This window comes from Haliotis rubra, unplaced genomic scaffold (assembly GCF_003918875.1).
Source record: "Haliotis rubra isolate DU_JTF1 unplaced genomic scaffold, ASM391887v1 Scf174, whole genome shotgun sequence".
NCBI classification, from domain to species: Eukaryota; Metazoa; Mollusca; class Gastropoda; order Lepetellida; family Haliotidae; genus Haliotis; species Haliotis rubra.
The window spans coordinates 1214617-1234183 of record NW_025765714.1 but is presented as its reverse complement, the minus strand read 5'-3'; the positions used below and the strand labels follow the sequence as shown (position 1 = coordinate 1234183).

Genomic DNA, 19567 nt, shown 5'->3' with positions numbered 1-19567 from the left:
AAGTGTCAGTAGTTTAGGATGGCTACAGATGCCAATAGTCCAGCATGGTTACAGGTGCCAATAGTTTAGTATGGTTACAGATGCCAATAGTTTAGCATGGTTACAAGTGCCAATAGTCCAGCATGGTTACAGATTCCAATAGTCCAGCATGGTTACAAGTGCCAATCATTTAGGATGGTTACAGATGCCAATAGTTTAGCATGGTTACAAGTGCCAATACTCCAGCATGGTTACAGATTCCAATAGTCCAGCATGGTTACAAGTGCCAATAGTTTAGGATGGTTACAAGTGCCAATAGTTTAGGATGGTTACAAGTGCCAATAGTTTAGCATGGTTACAGGTGCCAATAGTTTGGCATGGTTACAAGTGCCAATGGGTTAGCATGGTTACAAGTGCCAATATATATGAGATCTGCTACTCGACCCTTCAGTGCGGGCTGCGTGTTGTTCACGTGCTCCACTCTTTCATCGAGGCATCCGAAGGGATATTTGGGAATCTGCAACAATAGGATGTTGATTTCATATCAGACGTTGCCCATTTCATACTTCCCTGATCAATATTCAATAAAAGTAATTAAGTCAAACAGTTGTAGATGGGCGATGTCGGAATGAAGCAGCACTCGCTCCTCGTGCTCAGCACAATACATCACAGGGTTGGTTTGGCTAGCAGGCAGGCAATTTGTCGGGGCGACAATCTCGGTAAATACGTAAAAACGTCGGCAAATCGTGTTGGTGTCGCCATCAGAACCAGATTGTGTTTGCAGATTTAATGTCGATGAAAATGTTGTTATAGCCACGAGTCTTTCATCTCGGACTTCAAACATTTCGCACTTTCACTAATCTGTTTAGGACGGAAAGGAATATCAATATGGCGATTCCGTCTAAACACATCAGTCTAGGACAGGCGAGGGCCACTGCAGCTGTCTTACCCTCTGGTGTTGGGGCCGATCAGTGAACTGGAGAGCTCTTAAAGGTGCTATAACTGACATTCAGTAAATTCAGCTATTGTTTTTAACCGACTCGTCCCGGTCACTTGCTGTTAATTGTGACCGCCTGTGACCAACTCCTGCCTTGATCCCTCATTGTCCCGCGCCAGGCAGGATAAGTACAGTGTGATGCTGACGGTGATCGAACCCTCACAGAAATACCCTCTCCTGTCATTGTAGTGGAGACCCGTGAAGATCCGAGCTAGAATTGATCTTCAGTGCTTGTCGTAAGAGGCGACTAACGGGATCGGGTGGTCAGGCTCGATACTGCCTCGGTTGACACATGTCATCGTATCCCAATTGCCCAAATCGATGTTCATGCTGTTGATGACTGGATTGTCTAGTCCAGACTCAATTATTTACAGACGGCCGCTATATAGCTGGAATATTGCAGAGTGAAACTAAACTCACCTTGTAGTGGCCCCACCTCCTGTCCTGAGTGTCAAGGTTGAGATGTAAGTCGAGTCTATAATTCTATGCCATCCTGCCGGCATGCTCCGTGTGGAAGTGTAATATGAATACGAGGAATGAAATGTAAATGACTGAAGAAACAGAAGGCTGCATTATTCATAGTCTCCAGTTAAGGTTTTACTACCTTAACAACTCTGAAACTAATGGAGTTAAATGTAAGCACGGTATTTAATAGGGGACACCTGAAGAGAAAACCTTAAAGCCAGAGAATATCAAGTCTCGACTACGGCCATGCAGTTCCATCGGGTGTAGGGGCGGTGTGGTAGCCTCGTGGTTAAAGCGTTCGCTCGTCACGCCGAAGACCCGGGTTCGATTCCCCACATGGGTACAATGTTTGAAGCCACTTTTTGGTGTCCCCAGCCGTGACATTCTGGAATATTGCTAAAAGCAGCGTAAAACCATACACAGCCAGACATCGGGTGTAAAAGGCAGACTGGCTGTGTCAATTATATATATGATTGGATCACTGAAAATGAGTACTGACACCAGGTGTTCACGAACCGTGTAAGCATGTCTTGCTTGCCCTACCGGTCTCTCACAAGCTGATGAAGCACAGGTGTCGCCGTCATATCGATGTCATGTTGCTCAAAGCGGGGTAAAATATTGTTTGGACTATTCACGTTTCTAAGTGAGTGAGTTTAGTTTTACGCCGCACAGCAATATTCCAGCTATATGGCGGCGGTCAGTAAATAATCGAGTCTGAACCGGACAATCCTGTGATCAACATCATGAGCACCGATCTACTCAATTGGGATACGATGACATGTGTCAGCGATCCTGACCACCCGATCCCGTTAGTCGCCTCTTACGACAAGCATGGGCTACTGATGATCAATTCTAACCCGGATCTTCACGGGTCCACATTTCTGAGATAAACCGAATCAGCTTTCAACCTTGTACACAATCTATAATAATATGCAAACCCGCAGAAATGGTGGCATATGCAAACCATCTCTCACACAGGCAGATGCACGTACATCTTAATGTACACATTTGAAGCACCCTGTACGATAACAGTAACATTAAGGACGTTTATAGCAACGGACTCTCTTTGCGTAAATTTAAAAATAATTCTTGGAACGAAGGAAATTTTAGTCTTTTAAGTGTACGGGTTTCCGTTTATAAAGCCCAATCGTTAGAGAGCTATTTAGCTTATTTATCCGAATTTCAATATGGTAAATGGCTTTAGAAATTCAATTCCGGTTTAACATGACATCCTCTTCGATTTCTCCTGTACTTTGACATTTAGAATTGACATGGCTTTGTAATGTCAGTCAACAAAAACTAGGAATTGCGTGTGGCATGCAAACAAATTGATTATACCAAATCTCGATGCGTCAACACAGACCAAATCAAACGTTATGGTTGGCAGGTGTTTTTGTGAGCAGAGTGACAGGTGGTTGCTCCTGCAGCGCGAGCTTGTAATCGCTGTCACATTTATCACGGACTCCACGAGGCTGATCAGAATTGCGTGTCTTGTACAGGAACAGTCGGCTCCAACACGGTGGAAGTGTGGTGACAGGTAGTAATATAGTGTTCTCGTAAATACACGCCGTAGTAATGCTGAACGCTACGTTCAAAGTGCACGATAACCGGAAGTAAGTAGGCTGTCATCACAGACAGGATAATTTGAAGTTGCACAAGCTCTTCACGTTTGACAGTCCGTAATTAGCAGATTACAGTCATGAAACTGACAGACAAATAATGTTCATTTATACGTCTATCATATCCACCAAGGGCTACAGCTGGCGCACAAGACCGTTTTCATCAGAACAACTGGGTTAAGGAACTTTTGACAATATGCACGCACGCGCGCACACACACGCACAAACGCTTAATTCCACAAAATGGAAAACAAAGAATGAAACAGGTACTTCGTCAATTTGACGTCGTATTTATAGATGTGGATATTACAGTAATGGTGGATACTGGATGTGACTGTCGTTGGTAATGTTAGATAGTGGATGTGACTGTCGTTAGTAATGTTAGAAAATAGATGTGACTGTCATTAATAATGTTAGATACTGGATGTGACTGTCGTTGGTAATGTTAGATACTGGATGTGACTGTCGTTGGTAATGTTAGATACTGGATGTGACTGTCGTTGGTAATGTTAGATACTGGATGTGACTGTCGTTGGTAATGTTAGATACTGGATGTGACTGTCGTTGGTAATGTTAGATACTGGATGTGACTGTCGTTGGTGATGTTAGATACTGGATGTGACTGTCGTTGGTAATGTTAGATACTGGATGTGACTATCGTTGGTAATGTTAGATACTGGATGTGACTGTCGTTGGTGATGTTAGATACTGGATGTGACTGTCGTTGGTGATGTTAGATACTGTGATGTGACTACTGGATGTTGGTGATGTTAGATACTGGATGTGACTGTCGTTGGTAATGTTAGATACTGGATGTGACTGTCGTTGGTAATGTTAGATACTGGATGTGACTGTCGTTGGTAATGTTAGATACTGGATGTGACTGTCGCTGGTAATGTTAGATACAGGATGTGACTGTCGTTGGTAATGTTAGATACTGGATGTGACTGTCGTTGGTAATGTTAGATACTGGATGTGACTATCATTGGTAATGTTAGATACTGGATGTGACTGTCGCTGGTGATGTTAGATACTGGATGTGACTGTCGTTGGTAATGTTAGATACTGGATGTGACTATCGTTGGTAATGTTAGATACTGGATGTGACTGTCGTTGGTAATGTTAGATACTGGATGTGACTGTCGTTGGTAATGTTAGATACTGGATGTAATGACTGATCGTTGGTGGTATGTTAGATACTGGATGTGACTGTCGTTGGTAATGTTCGTTGATACTGGATGTGACTGTCGTTGGTAATGTTAGATACTGGATGTGACTGTCGTTGGTAATGTTAGATACTGGATGTGACTGTCGTTGGTAATGTTAGATACTGGATGTGACTGTCGTTGGTAATGTTAGATACTGGATGTGACTGTCGTTGGTAATGTTAGATACTGGATGTGACTGTCGTTGGTAATGTTAGATACTGGATGTGACTGTCGTTGGTAATGTTAGATACTGTGTGACTGTCGTTGGTAATGTTAGATACAGGATGTGACTGTCGTTGGTAATGTTAGATACTGGATGTGACTGTCGTTGGTAATGTTAGATACAGGATGTGACTGTCGTTGGTAATGTTATGATACATACTGATGTGACTGTCGTTGGTGATGTTAGATACTAGATACAGGATGTGACTGTCGTTGGTAATGTTAGATACTGGATGTGACTGTCGTTGGTAATGTTAGATACTGGATGTGACTGTCGTTGGTAATGTTAGATACTGGATGTGACTGTCGTTGGTAATGTTAGATACAGGATGTGACTGTCGTTGGTAATGTTAGATACTGGATGTGACTGTCGTTGGTAATGTTAGATACAGGATGTGACTGTCGTTGGTAATGTTAGATACAGGATGTGACTGTCGTTGGTAATGTTAGATACTGGATGTGACTGTGTGACTGTGGTAATGTTAGATACAGGATGTGACTGTCGTTGGTGTGACTGTGTTGGTAATACTGGATGTGACTGTCGTTGGTAATGTTAGATACTGGATGTGACTGTCGTTGGTAATGTTAGATACTGGATGTGACTGTCGTTGGTAATGTTAGATACTGGATGTGACTGTCGTTGGTAATGTTAGATACTGGATGTGACTGTCGTTGGTAATGTTAGATACTGGATGTGACTGTCGTTGGTAATGTTAGATACTGGATGTGACTGTAATGTTAGATACGTTGGTAATGTTAGATACTGGATGTGACTGTCGTTGGTAATGTTAGATACTGGATGTGACTGTCGTTGGTAATGTTAGATACTGGATGTGACTGTCGTTGGTAATGTTAGATACTGGATGTGACTGTCGTTGGTAATGTTAGATACTGGATGTGACTGTCGTTGGTAATGTTAGATACTGGATGTGACTGTCGTTGGTAATGTTAGATACTGGATGTGACTGTCGTTGGTAATGTTAGATACTGGATGTGACTGTCGTTGGTAATGTTAGATACAGGATGTGACTGTCGTTGGTAATGTTAGATACTGGATGTGACTGTCGTTGGTAATGTTAGATACTGGATGTGACTGTCGTTGGTAATGTTAGATACTGGATGTGACTGTCGTTGGTAATGTTAGATACTGGATGTTAGATGACTGTCGTTGGTAATGTTAGATACTGGATGTGACTGTCGTTGGTAATGTTAGATACTGGATGTGACTGTCGTTGGTAATGTTAGATACTGGATGTGACTGTCGTTGGTAATGTTAGATACTGGATGTGACTGTCGTTGGTAATGTTAGATACTGGATGTGACTGTCGTTGGTAATGTTAGATACTGGATGTGACTGTCGTTGGTAATGTTAGATACCGGATGTGACTGTCGTTGGTAATGTTAGATACTGGATGTGACTGTCGTTGGTAATGTTAGATACTGGATGTGACTGTCGTTGGTAATGTTAGATACTGGATGTGACTGTCGTTGGTAATGTTAGATACTGGATGTGACTGTCGTTGGTAATGTTAGATACTGGATGTGACTGTCGTTGGTAATGTTAGATACTGGATGTGACTGTCGTTGGTAATGTTAGATACTGGATGTGACTGTCGTTGGTAATGTTAGATACTGGATGTGACTGTCGTTGGTAATGTTAGATACCGGATGTGACTGTCGTTGGTAATGTTAGATACTGGATGTGACTGTCGTTGGTAATGTTAGATACTGGATGTGACTGTCGTTGGTAATGTTAGATACTGGATGTGACTGTCGTTGGTAATGTTAGATACTGGATGTGACTGTCGTTGGTAATGTTAGATACTGGATGTGACTGTCGTTGGTAATGTTAGATACTGGATGTGACTGTCGTTGGTAATGTTAGATACTGGATGTGACTGTCGTTGGTAATGTTAGATACTGGATGTGACTGTCGTTGGTAATGTTAGATACTGGATGTGACTGTCGTTGGTAATGTTAGATACTGGATGTTAGACTGTGACTGTTGGTGGTCGTTGGTGATGTTAGATACTGGATGTGACTGTCGTTGGTAATGTTAGATACTGGATGTGACTGTCGTTGGTAATGTTAGATACTGGATGTGACTGTCGTTGGTAATGTTAGATACTGGATGTGACTGTCGTTGGTAATGTTAGATACCGGATGTGACTGTCGTTGGTAATGTTAGATGTTAGATGGATGACTGTCGTTGGTAATGTTAGATACTGGATGTGACTGTCGTTGGTAATGTTAGATACAGGATGTGACTGTCGTTGGTAATGTTAGATACTGGATGTGACTGTCGTTGGTAATGTTAGATACCGGATGGATGACTGTTGGTAATGTTAGATACTGGATGACTGTCGTTGGTAATGTTAGATACTGGATGTGACTGTCGTTGGTAATGTTAGATACTGGATGTGACTGTCGTTGGTAATGTTAGATGCTGGATGTGACTGTCGTTGGTAATGTTAGATACTGGATGTGACTGTCGTTGGTAATGTTAGATACTGGATGTGACTGTCGTTGGTAATGTTAGATACTGGATGTGACTGTCGTTGGTAATGTTAGATACTGGATGTGACTGTCGCTGGTAATGACTAGATACTGGATGTGACTGTCGTTGTTGATGTTAGATACTGGATGTGACTGTCGTTGGTAATGTTAGATACTGGATGTGTCTGTCGTTGGTAATGTTAGATACTGGATGTGACTGTAGTTGGTAATGTTAGATACCTAATGTGACTGTCGTTAGTAATGGTGCATACTTAATGTGACTGTCGCGGTTTACGTGGGATACTGGGTGTGACTGTCGTGGGATACTGGATGTGACTGTCGTGATTGACATGAGATACTAGATGTGACTGTCGTGGGTGATATTGGATACTGAATGTGGTTGTTGTTATACATTGAATGTGTCGTGATTGATGAAGGTGACCGTTCCTGGAGTGCCGAGATGCCAGGTGTTAGCCACAGTGAAATAATGAGGATGCGACGTAAAATCTTGACTCGCTCCACAGTGACGCTCGGCACCCTGCGTGTCTGTTACTATTCCCGAGACAGCGATGTTTGCCCTGGTCTGACATCATCAACTTGTCCAGGGCGGCTTAAAGGGGCTGTGGGGTAGCCTAGTGGTTAAAGCGTCCGCTCGTCACGCTGAAGGCCCGAGCTCGATTCCCCTTATGGGTACAGCGCGTGAAGCCCATGTCTGATGTCCCCCGCCGTGATATTGCTGTAATATTGCTATAAGCAGCCTAAGAACCCACTCACCCCAGGGCGGCTTAACGGTTTCAACAACAGTCTGAAGTTATTTCTCCTTTAATTATCGTTGCCAGCTATTGCAGAAATAATCACTGATAATATAACCATTTTTAAAAAGATTTTTCTCGTTGGACCTCCATTTCTGGGGACAATGTAACTACATCTACGTAAATGCTATATGGATATTGGTGAAATATGGCACATGCGATGTTTTTCTTATTGACCAATATTAGCGATTCCCGGAACTACCAAGGTTCATGTAGGCGTTGTATCCTGAGCCGGTTCACCCCATAACTACCAAGGTTCATATACTAGGCGTTGTATACTGAGCCGGTTCACCCCGGAACTACCAAGTTTCATATACTAGGCGTTGTATCCTGAGCCGGTTCACCCCATAACTACCAAGTTTCATATACTAGGCGTTGTATCCTGAGCCGGTTCACCCGGAACTACCAAGGTTCATATACTAGGCATTGTATACTGAGGCGGTTCACCCCGGAACTACCAAGTTTCATATACTAGGCGTTGTATCCTGAGCCGGTTCACCCCGGAACTACCAAGTTTCATATACTAGTCGTTGTATACTGAGCCGGTTCACCCCGGAACTACCACGTTTCATATACTCGACGTTGTATACTGAGGTGGTTCATCCCGGAACTACCAAGTTTCATATACTAGGCGTTGTATACTGAGCCGGTTCACCCCGGAACTACCAAGTTTCATATACTAGGCGTTGTATCCTGAGCCGGTTCACCCTGGAACTACCAAGTTTCATATGCTAGGCGTTGTATCCTGAGCCAGTTCACCCCGGAACTACCAAGTTTCATATACTAGGCGTTGTATCCTGAGCCGGTTCATCCCGGAACTACCAAGTTTCATATATTAGGCGTTGTATACTGAACCGGTTCACCCCGGAACTACCAAGTTTCATACAGGCGTTGTATGCTGAGCTGGTTCACCCCGGAGCTACCAAGTTTTATATACTAGGCGTTGTATACTGAGCCGGTTCACCAACCATACCTCGGACTCACTATTTGTCACCCTAAACAAAGAACATAACATGACTAGTATTGTGATACGTTTATGCAGAAAATACATCAGTTATACACAACATGGATTGAAGGCAAAATGTATACAAAAACATGTCTGCTTAATAGATTTCCTCGAGGAGAATATACTTACCCCAGGTTGAAGTAATTCCAATGAACACAACACAACGTACAAACTGCCCCCATTAACCCCAAGTGTAAAATAGCCTCAATAGTCGCCCATGTACAGAGAAGAGGAAAGCCCAGTAGCAACCCTTGACATGTTGATAGGAAGGACATACTGCCATACAGACAGGCTGAAGGAATGTTGGAGACATGACGTCGCCTGCTCCATCTGGACTGCCGTCATATACTCGGTAGACCGAACTCTGGAACCAATCAGTCATTTCTACTGAAACTCTGTCAGGGTCTTCCAACCACGGTATGCCATTAGTCATAGTTTCCTGTTCTTGTAGCTACATGATATCAATCACCATCGACGTTACGTGGGGAACTGAAATCTTGTCACAAATCAACTGTCCGCAGGACAAGCCAAAAGTCTTCTGTGTCAACAGGTTACCAAAATACATAAACTGAGCACTTACGCTCGCAAGTATCCCAATAACGTTCCGCCCACAAACATCCTCATACATCTTCCTTGTTTCCCGATCTGTTTTGTTTCACCTGCATGATCAATACTTACCATGGTAACAACATTTCAGTTATCTCTCAACTTTAAGTACCTCTTACAAACGAAATGTGACCTTATGCTTGTGCAAGCCTATACGCCAACATGTTTGTTCTGGCCCGAAATCCTTTCCCACATGACGATATATGCATAACTTGCCTCATCACCCTTAAATATGTTTCATTTACCTTCATAAAATAGCATAAAGAGTTCTGACAATGGTTCTTGAAAGAAAGCAAGAAACTAATGCCCTAATACCACTTTCCAGATATACATGTATTTGAATAATTACGTTGATTGTAACGCACGTAGCGTTAACATATACTGCACTGATTAGGGCTGGGACGGATACTCGGGTACTCGAATCCGGGTCGGGTACAGCTGGAATCGAGTCCTATTTCAAGGAATCGAGTACCCGGAAAGGGAGAGAACTCTGTAATGTCAAGGGAATGTAACTCTAACCTAGAGCAAAAGTGCTAAGTTGAGTGTTTGGGCTCATTTTGAGCTTGATGCAAATGGCAGAACCAATTGGCGACTGCGTGTACCATGCTATTTATTGTAGAAACACAACGTAAAACACAACGTAAAACACGAAGGTGTTCATTACATTGTGTAACTCTAATTGCTTATTAAGTTAGTTCATAAAAAGCTGTTAAGACTACATTGAATGTTGTCTTTAGTTTATATTTCATTTCAATTTCATGAGACACATATTTTACTTCTGCGTCAAAGCTGAATACATTCACCATAAAAGAGATTGTAATTAAATGATTGTATGTGTTGGGATTATCAATTAAAACTGATAAATTAACATAATAAAACGAACGTTTATTGAAAGAGCACGTTCTGATTTGCAAATTCAATGTTCGGCTGATTATCATGACAATAAGAAGAAAGATAATCAGAAATATATAGAAACACAACTTCCAATGAAGAACTCAATGTTCACTTTTATACAAATTTAGAATATTTAAATAACAATAGTTTTGTGCTGTTTTTGTTTATCTAAACGTAAAAATATAGCATTTAGATGCATTTCTTTGTCGCTACATTCGAACAAAAGTATTTTAATGCAACTTTTAATAACCTTCTGGAAGGATAAAACTTTAATTACGGTTAATGAGTTATTCACGGCCCTGTATTTGTCTGTACTCTGCAATGTATAATAGACACACTGTAATGCAACTGACTTGCGCAACAGAGCAAAATGACCAGTCTTCCCTCATGCGAGCGAAGCATTTTGCTATGCTGCTTAACTCAGTTGCATTACAGATTGCCGATCTGTATATCTCGTATAGAATTTTCCAGTCAGTAAATCCATCACATTTCATTCTATGTAAGTTTACATAAAGTCCCAATGTAAAACATTATAGGTTCAGTTAGAATATCACATCTGAAAGTAGTTCAACAACAGAATAATTTGCCTTTTTTCATTGACGTAACACACATTTAATTACATCTTTGGTATTGTCCGGATAATGGAGGTTATTAATAACGACTGTAATATATCTGCACATGAGCAATGAGTTGTCAAGTCATAGTGGAATGTAAGTTAGTAATGGTGTTGCTCTTTGTATCAGTTAAACAGACGTAAATTAAGTAGTTTAAGATCAGTTTCAATGTCTTATTGCCATCCTTTCATGTTTTCTATAAAAATCTCTGTCAAATCGTGATTGAATATTCAGAAAGTTGACAGAAGCGCTTTATTCTTGACGTTTCCGGGTACTCGATTCCGATTCGGGTAAGAACATGCGGGTACTCGATTCCATTTTTTCCTACCCGTCCCAGCCCTAGCACTGATATCGTCATATAACCCCTCTGTAACCTTGCTGGACGTAACCAGGAAACGCAATCTGGAGACGATGTAGCACCCACACATATCTGATAGTTGTGGAACATGAACGGCTTGCAGACACCCTGCACAAGCAAAGGTACATGTACAACCGCCACATCATAAACATGTCCTGGTGGAGTTCGGGTACTTAACCTTCAGTTCATCCTTAAACTTCCCAAACAGAATTTTGTTCTTGGTCAGTTCCTTGTTCTTCGAGGCGTGGAACTCCTCTCTCCTCTTGAAGCCACTGTGGGCCAGGAATGCATTGTTGAGCACGACGAACTGGTAGCCGGACACGTGTAACTCGCACACCTGCAACAGAAACACATCGCAGTTCACAACACAGCTCCTTCTTAAATCGATTTGTAACTCGCCGAAAGTAGCAAGAAACAAAACTGTATACACAACACTTACTGTTACACATTGTTCTTGTTCATGGTTTGACTAAACACATCTTCAAATTACCACAGCTCTGAACACCAACACGATCGTCATCGGGGAACCAAAAACTATGTGAGATGGGAACTGAACAATCGTGAACGCCGAAGTAAACGTTAGTACAGTTCCATCATAGCCGCATGTCGACAAACTGTCCCCTTGTAGTCTCATTGACTTTGATAGTGTGTACAGTATTTCATAGCCGCATGTCGACAAACTGTCCCCTTGTAGTCTCATTGACTTTGATAGTGTGTACAGTATTTCATAGCCGCATGTCGACAAACTGTCCCCTTGTAGTCTCATTGACTTTGATAGTGTGTACAGTATTTCATAGCCGCATGTCGACAAACTGTTCCCCTTGTAGTCTCATTGACTTTGATAGTGTGTACAGTATTTCATAGCCGCATGTCGACAAACTGTCCCCTTGTAGTCTCATTGACTTTGATAGTGTGTACAGTATTTCATAGCCGCATGTCGACAAACTGTCCCCTTGTAGTCTCATTGACTTTGATAGTGTGTACAGTATTTCATAGCCGCATGTCGACAAACTGTTCCCTTGTAGAGTCATTGACTTTGATAGTGTGTACAGTATGTCATAGCCGCATGTCGACAAACTGTCCCCTTGTAGTCTCATTGACTTTGATAGTGTGTACAGTATTTCATAGCCGCATGTCGACAAACTGTCCCCTTGTAGTCTCATTGACTTTGATAGTGTGTACAGTATTTCATAGCCGCATGTCGACAAACTGTCCCCTTGTAGTCTCATTGACTTTGATAGTGTGTACAGTATTTCATAGCCGCATGTCGACAAACTGTCCTCTTGTAGTCTCATTGACTTTGATGTTGTGTACAGTATTTCATAGCCGCATGTCGACAAACTGTCCCCTTGTAGTCTCATTGACTTTGATGGTGTGTACAGTATTTCATAGCCGCATGTCGACAAACTGTCCCCTTGTGTCTCAGTCTCATTGACTTTGATAGTGTGTACAGTATTTCATAGCCGCATGTCGACAAACTGTCCCCTCTCATTAGTCTCATGTCGACAACTTTGATTGACTTTGTGTGTACAGTATTTCATAGCCGCATGTCGACAAACTGTCCCCTTGTAGTCCATTGTAGTCTCATTGACTTTGATAGTGTGTACAGTATTTCATAGCCGCATGTCGACAAACTGTCCCCTTGTAGTCTCATTGACTTTGATAGTGTGTACAGTATTTCATAGCCGCATGTCGACAAACTGTCCCCTTGTAGTCTCATTGACTTTGATAGTGTGTACAGTATTTCATAGCCGCATGTCGACAAACTGTCCCCTTGTAGTCTCATTGACTTTGATAGTGTGTACAGTATTTCATAGCCGCATGTCGACAAACTGTCCCCTTGTAGTCTCATTGACTTTGATAGTGTGTACAGTATTTCAAGACATCACTTGGATATGGACGTTAGTGTCATAAGCCTTTGTCGATTCTATAACGGTTATTCCTCCTAAAAATGGTGTTTGCAATAACAGAAGCAACCAATATATTTCGCCATGTCCTCGGAAATGATTTCACATCAAGAAGTACCAGTCGCAACCATTGGGTTTGGGGACACCCATGCCTGCTACGACCTCCAACCTGATGTAAATTTTCTGCCTGTGTCACACAATTAGGAACCTAACTTCCGAAGTAATGGCATTAAATTGTCTTCTGGAAAAGGAGATGGCCTTACGCCAGTAAGTTCCGTGCCCCCAGCTATTTCAGTACGAACGCTATACGAATTTCCTGTTTAAAAGACCCGCGTCTCATTCAGGAGAGTCCCATATTCAAGTTTATATTGTTTATATTTAAAAGGATAGAAGTACCCTTTTAAGCCTTAATATATACACGTGGAAAAGTTATTTATGATTTTTAACCCCAATATTTTCATATCACAATCATGTTTCGATGATTATATTGACCTTTCGAGCGACTCATGCATTAATTTCAGATATGCACGTGCTACGATCCAAGGCGAGCATCACGTGCAATACGTGTACCCGTCATTAAGCAAATATCAAGTTTCAGTAAACTGTTCTTACAGCTCAGTAACTTGGAAAACCAATTGATGCGGTTGTTGATAAGCAAATTCGAGGCAACTGCTTAAAGGTGGCAAGTTACTGGTATGCGAAATGCTGGCATGTCATTAAGGGCTATTGCAATTGATGTTGATCAGCCGATTGGCCAGAAAACATCAGCAAATTAATGTGTTCAGGTAGAAAACGAGTGGCAATTCCCACGGAGGATACAGCCCTTCTCAGAATCACAAGACTTTATCCTTTCCAGTGGCTTCCACATCGACGTTTGTACCTAAGAACGGTCCGACATCGCCTAAAATCGTGCGGGTATAGAGCCAGACGACCTATCAGACGTCCGTTGTTATCCCCAAGGCAGCAGGACTGGCTTGGTGTCAAGGCCGACATCGTGCTCGTGCCGTTGGTGATTTCTAACGTCCGCAGAATGCGCCAGGGAGATCTTGATCAAAATCTTGATGTATCGGAACAAGCCCTATATCGGGAATGACTGCCTCCACGTCAGCCAAGATACAGTCAATGAGGAGGAGGGTCAGGGGTGTTAATCCAGTTGGCAAATGACACTGTTCTCGCTTATTGATACTTATGGGATTTCTTGATGATTGCATGCCAGAATGTTGAAAGTGACTGCACATTTGTTAAAGTGACACGACCATAGTTATCAGCACTACAAAATGAGTTATTTTTGCCATGTTTGCTTCAATGATTAAACTGCAGTTTATCGTCCTATTTGCGTTTAGATTTGCCATTCAAATATTCCTGGAGGATCATTGTATCCAGAAAGTAAGTCAAAAGAAGATATGGATACGTTGCTTTGCTATGGTTAGTGTGCGTGCGTGCGCGCGCGTTTAAATTTAACGGAACAAACGATTGCTGTTCATACAAGCGCACAGGAGTGTGAAGTATGTCCGGGACATGATCATGCATCTATGAGTGAGTTAAAATCTGTCATCACATCGGCAGCATCTCCGCCATATAGTGACCACCATACTCCATTAATAACTATACATTGCACTACACATCAATATCACGGTATTCAGTACCTACTCTTGATCCATGACATGAACTGATGATTTCAACCATAAATTGGAAGGCGACTAGGAAACGTAATATTGGGACTTGTCGTTCTGCGGTTTTCCGTGGAGACACCTCCTCCGGCTCTCTGATTCGCGGCCAGAGGAACCACTGGCGTCCAAACAAACGTTGGTAACACCATCGGTACATCTATACACAAGATGGAAGATTGGATTCAATTTTCAACCTATACGAGCGCACATAAAACCAATTAGCGTCGTTTTCCTTGCGTATGTAATGTCAACATTATTACATTAGAGGAAAGAATCAGGAAGGTTTAGATGTAATATCACTGGCGTAAAAAGTAAGCGCGGTCATATAACAATGTTATTGGTGATACAGACTTGAGCCATAAGGTCAACAGTAAACGACATTTAAACCCCTGCAAGAATATCTATCACTTCCGGTAGAAATCTCACAAAACAGTCCACAACCTTGAGCTCTTTCTCCTTATGTGCTAATTAATCAATCAGTCCATCTACTCTCACTATTCGAACGCCTCAAAGCGGGCTGCAGCAGTCTGATGTATTGCCCTCGCCCCAACCACACAGATGGCGAGACACAAAGGCTGGTCCGGCAGCGGTACTGCACTAATTTGATTGAAATGCGTAACCTGTCACTTCAAACAACGAGTATTTGCCGAAATAAGAATATTTGCTAAGGCCCTTGGGTTAAACAAAACTTTCCCAATGCTTTCACGAGTTCAGCAATTATCACTGGTAAGAAAGCTTCCTAGCTCAAAGAAACTACGTAACAGAGCTAGAATCAATATTAGGACGTACGGTGATTGTACAAATCCGCTGTTGTTTAAACCTCAAATGAGAAAACTCTTGCAATAGGAACAGATCCAGTAATGAACCTATTGAGAAACCTTGTACGCCTTACGTCTACTATGGTATAATGTGCCCAGCTGTCCTGTGAGACAACCAATAAGCGATTTAATAGTCGGTCGCATATCAAGGCCGTTGACCTGCACCGGTTGTATGGTACTATTCTGATAGACAAACGTCTACTCATGTCCTGCGCTTAACGGCACTAGAGCACTGTGGATCTTGTTATACACCCTTTGACCCCACCTGGGGCACGATGACATACATTCGGTCAGGTTAAACATTGCTAGCATCCGATCCTCATTATCAGCTCTTATGAAGCGGTGAAAGGGATTTATTCCGCCTGGTCTCTTGGCGAGAGGCACCATCTGAGAGATGCTGCAATTCGTGGACACATACAACAACGTAATATACTTTACGTCCAACTCACATGCCGCGGCGACATGGAAACATCAGACAACAGGCTCTGCCTTCATTCTTTGGCAACTAACTCTTCATTGGTTTAACTTCCATTTCTAAATAACCCTAGCATTCTGACTATTCTAAATGTCAGCTTTTAATATCTTCTGGTAATAAGTTGTACGAAATGTCAAATAGTAGAAGAAACGCATATCCGTTCCATGTGCCATCGACATGATAAAACAGCGTGGGACCTGAGCGGCAGTCGGTGTGTAAAATACGCGTGCGTGTTCGAGAATGACATTCAATGTGGTGGTGAGCCAACAGTAATGTAAGATTCGGCCTCCACTAATGACATTGTCCATGGGCCTCTGTACAGTAGGACCGCCCCCGTGGTGTAGTGGTTAGAGCGTCCGCCCGGAGAGCGGAAGGTCGCGGGTTCGATCCCCGACCGCGTCATACCAAAAGACGTTAAAATATGGTACTTGTTGGTCCCTGCCTGGCGCTCGGCATTAATGGGTACAACAAGGATTGGTCAGCTCGGAGTCAGTATAATGTGTCTGAGTAGGGTATTCATGCTTCACTGTGGCATGGTATCTCAGTGGGCTAGCACTATAAAACCAGCTTAAGTCTGGGCTAGTACAAGCAGCCGCACATACACATACACACGCATGCACGTCGTCATATGAGTGAAATATTCTCAGGCACGACGTAAAACCCAATTTCACCTCACCTCACCTGTACAGTAGTGTTAACGCCGAGAGTTGATGAACACAACACATCAATCCCTGATCAGAAATCCAACTGCTACTATCACGCGGGTGCGTCTGATTCGGTGTCAACAACGACTCCTGTCAGTCTGGAAGTCAACCTGTCATATATCTAACGAGGTTAGGGCTTAAAGGGCAAAGGACGTTTTAAAGCTTAAAAAGAGTCTCCGAAAAGGGTGACCTGTATAGCGAAGGGACCGTCTGGTCACACGGGGGTTGCCTTCAGTCTGCAGTATGGTCCCTACCTTAGACAAGTCGCTTACAGTCGAATAAAATATTAATCAGATTACAGCCATGGCCATTCCTTCACACCCTCCAGTCTAGGTTTTATCCGATAACATGGATAAGGTCAACCGAGTCCGTGGTTAACAGTCCACAGGAGCAGGTTGTGGATGTTGACTGAGCAGACTGAGAGTATGAGGTGTAGATGTGAAGGTAAGCTGGTTAGGGTGGCTAGACCAATCAGCTATGTGAACAGTGGCAGCGAGTACTGCTTCCTGTTACTTAACCCGACATTCAGAAGAGCACTTGGGTCCGGGAGGACCACCAAATGTCATTTCCCAGATTAAACATCGCAAACTGCAAACAGCGTGTATGTCTAAAACGCCGTATCTCCAATAGTACATGCACCACAAGTGAAATCACAACCTTGAAGAATTTACACATCACAGATTTACATCTGATGTAAACGAATTTCAACATTCAACAAGTGTGAAATCCTCATATCCTCTGCCTGTGAGTGTAAGACTCCAGCTGCACAAAAGTGGTCTGTGTCCTAGAGTTTGTTGCCCAACGCCGCACTCAACAATCACATCACATATGACGGTGGCCATGAGGTCATCATGTTTGGACCACACGAACGACAGATCGATATAATGTACAACGATCAACGCCGCCCTAATTCGATATTACGTAATCAATTGAACCACCCATCCCGACCACTAGATCCATCCATGTCTCTAGACTAAGACATGATCACTGAATATATAATATGCTGACAAAATAAACATCTAAATTGAAAAGGAGCTCCAGTGACAAAGTGAGGTAAGGCCACATAGAAATATTCTTGTTCCTCATCACTTTAAAAAAAATATGGGAAGGGCGGGCGGATTTTATTTTTACATTTTATTTTAATTTATGTAAAAACAACCTTGACATCTGTGGAAATTAACGCCTTTTCTCCGATAGAAAATCAAAACATAGAAGGGTGTAAAATTCATGCACAAAGTTGCATTTTCTCTAGAGTAAAAAATAGCAAATAAACCTTAAGGTTGGGTCGAATTTCGGGTTCGGGCGGTAATGAGAAACAAGAATATTTTTATATATGGCCTAAGATTCAGAGGTATCTGGGGAAACTCTCAGACTTGCAACATTTAGGGCGTTTGCATTGCAGTAAGCGGCGTAACTGCAAATAGTAGGGTTCAGGGACAGTGAGACAGGCTAGGTCGCCCCCTACAAGCAGCGGTTGTTATGCACGTATACTAACCGTAGCAGTAAGGGTAAGCCCTCTACAAAAGGCACATTGAAACATAACGTTCTAAACATATAGAAAGCCGGACGCGTTGACCACCAGTTCGGTAGGAGTAATTAATATTCATGGAGATATACTGCACTGTATGACATAGTGTATGTCTGTTCCAGAAATATGTCGAGGGCTTCAGATTCATCGTTTAAATGACTGCGGTCTAAAGGGTAAACGCCCATGTTTTGAAGAGGCACATACAGATTTGGTACGTCAAAGGATAGCCCGTCTCCAATACCCGGAGAATAAATACAAAAATTAAGTCATATTCAGTCTAAAATGATTTGGTAGGCTTACACTGCCCGCGCTCTAGGAAATCAGGAATGAAATGTGCAAGGTACCGACATCGTTGACCCTTCGGTGGATGGTGCTACAACCTGCGATATGCCTGCCTAGTAACACTACAGGAGAGATGCCGTGCATGGGATGTAGGCATGGTAAGATGCTTGATGGAAGACATCTGTGGAGCCTGGATGTTGTGTATGGATGTAACATTGCGGTATATTTGAAGGACACAACTTCATAGCGTCGGCTATTGTTAGATCACAGTAGGCAAACAAAGGATATTCTTCATGTTTACTGTTGTATGTGGCTGTACAGAGTATGAGTACTAGAGAGGCTTTATACACCAGCCCTACGGTAGCTCCAACACCTCACACATTCAGTGTAGCTATGTTTGTTTAACGCCACACTCAGCAATATTCCAGCTGTATGATGGCGGTCTTTAAATAACACAACCATGTCGTTAGAAACACAGTTCCGCAAAAACTGTTGTATTGATTTGACATTTATAATATGGTCATACTCGTTAAATGCTATTTAACACCGAGTGACATATCGAATCCGATGTGGACAATTTACAAATGTTAAGCAATGCGTCTAGTGTATCCTGGAACATAGGACTATTGCTGTCACAAGGTGAGAGTAAGGTTGGCACTGTAAACAGAATGTCCGTAATCACTGAGGAAATTATTCTTATATAGAATGGTCGTATCTAAGCAAAGTCACGTAAGCGTGGCTCAGTGATAATGCATCATGTGTTTAGTGTTACCAACACCTACTGAGACACCTCTACCAACACCATCCCTACACCAACACCGACGCCTCTATCAAGACGTGCCACGAAACCTATACCAACAATTACGACACCTATACAAACACAGACCCCGACACCTATTCAAACACC

General features: G+C 42.5%; 1 protein-coding gene across 1 annotated transcript in view; it reads right to left on the bottom strand.

Moving 5' to 3' along the window:
• Positions 1-11258: 11258 nt before the first annotated feature.
• LOC124272907 (beta-1,4-glucuronyltransferase 1-like) overlaps positions 11259-19567 on the bottom strand; it is a 38893-nt gene continuing 30584 nt past the window's right edge. Inside the window, exon 2 of the mRNA XM_046708139.1 lies at positions 11259-11613. Within this exon, the coding sequence (XP_046564095.1) occupies positions 11419-11613 (195 nt within the window). The 3' untranslated portion in view covers positions 11259-11418. The remainder of the gene's footprint in view (positions 11614-19567) is intronic.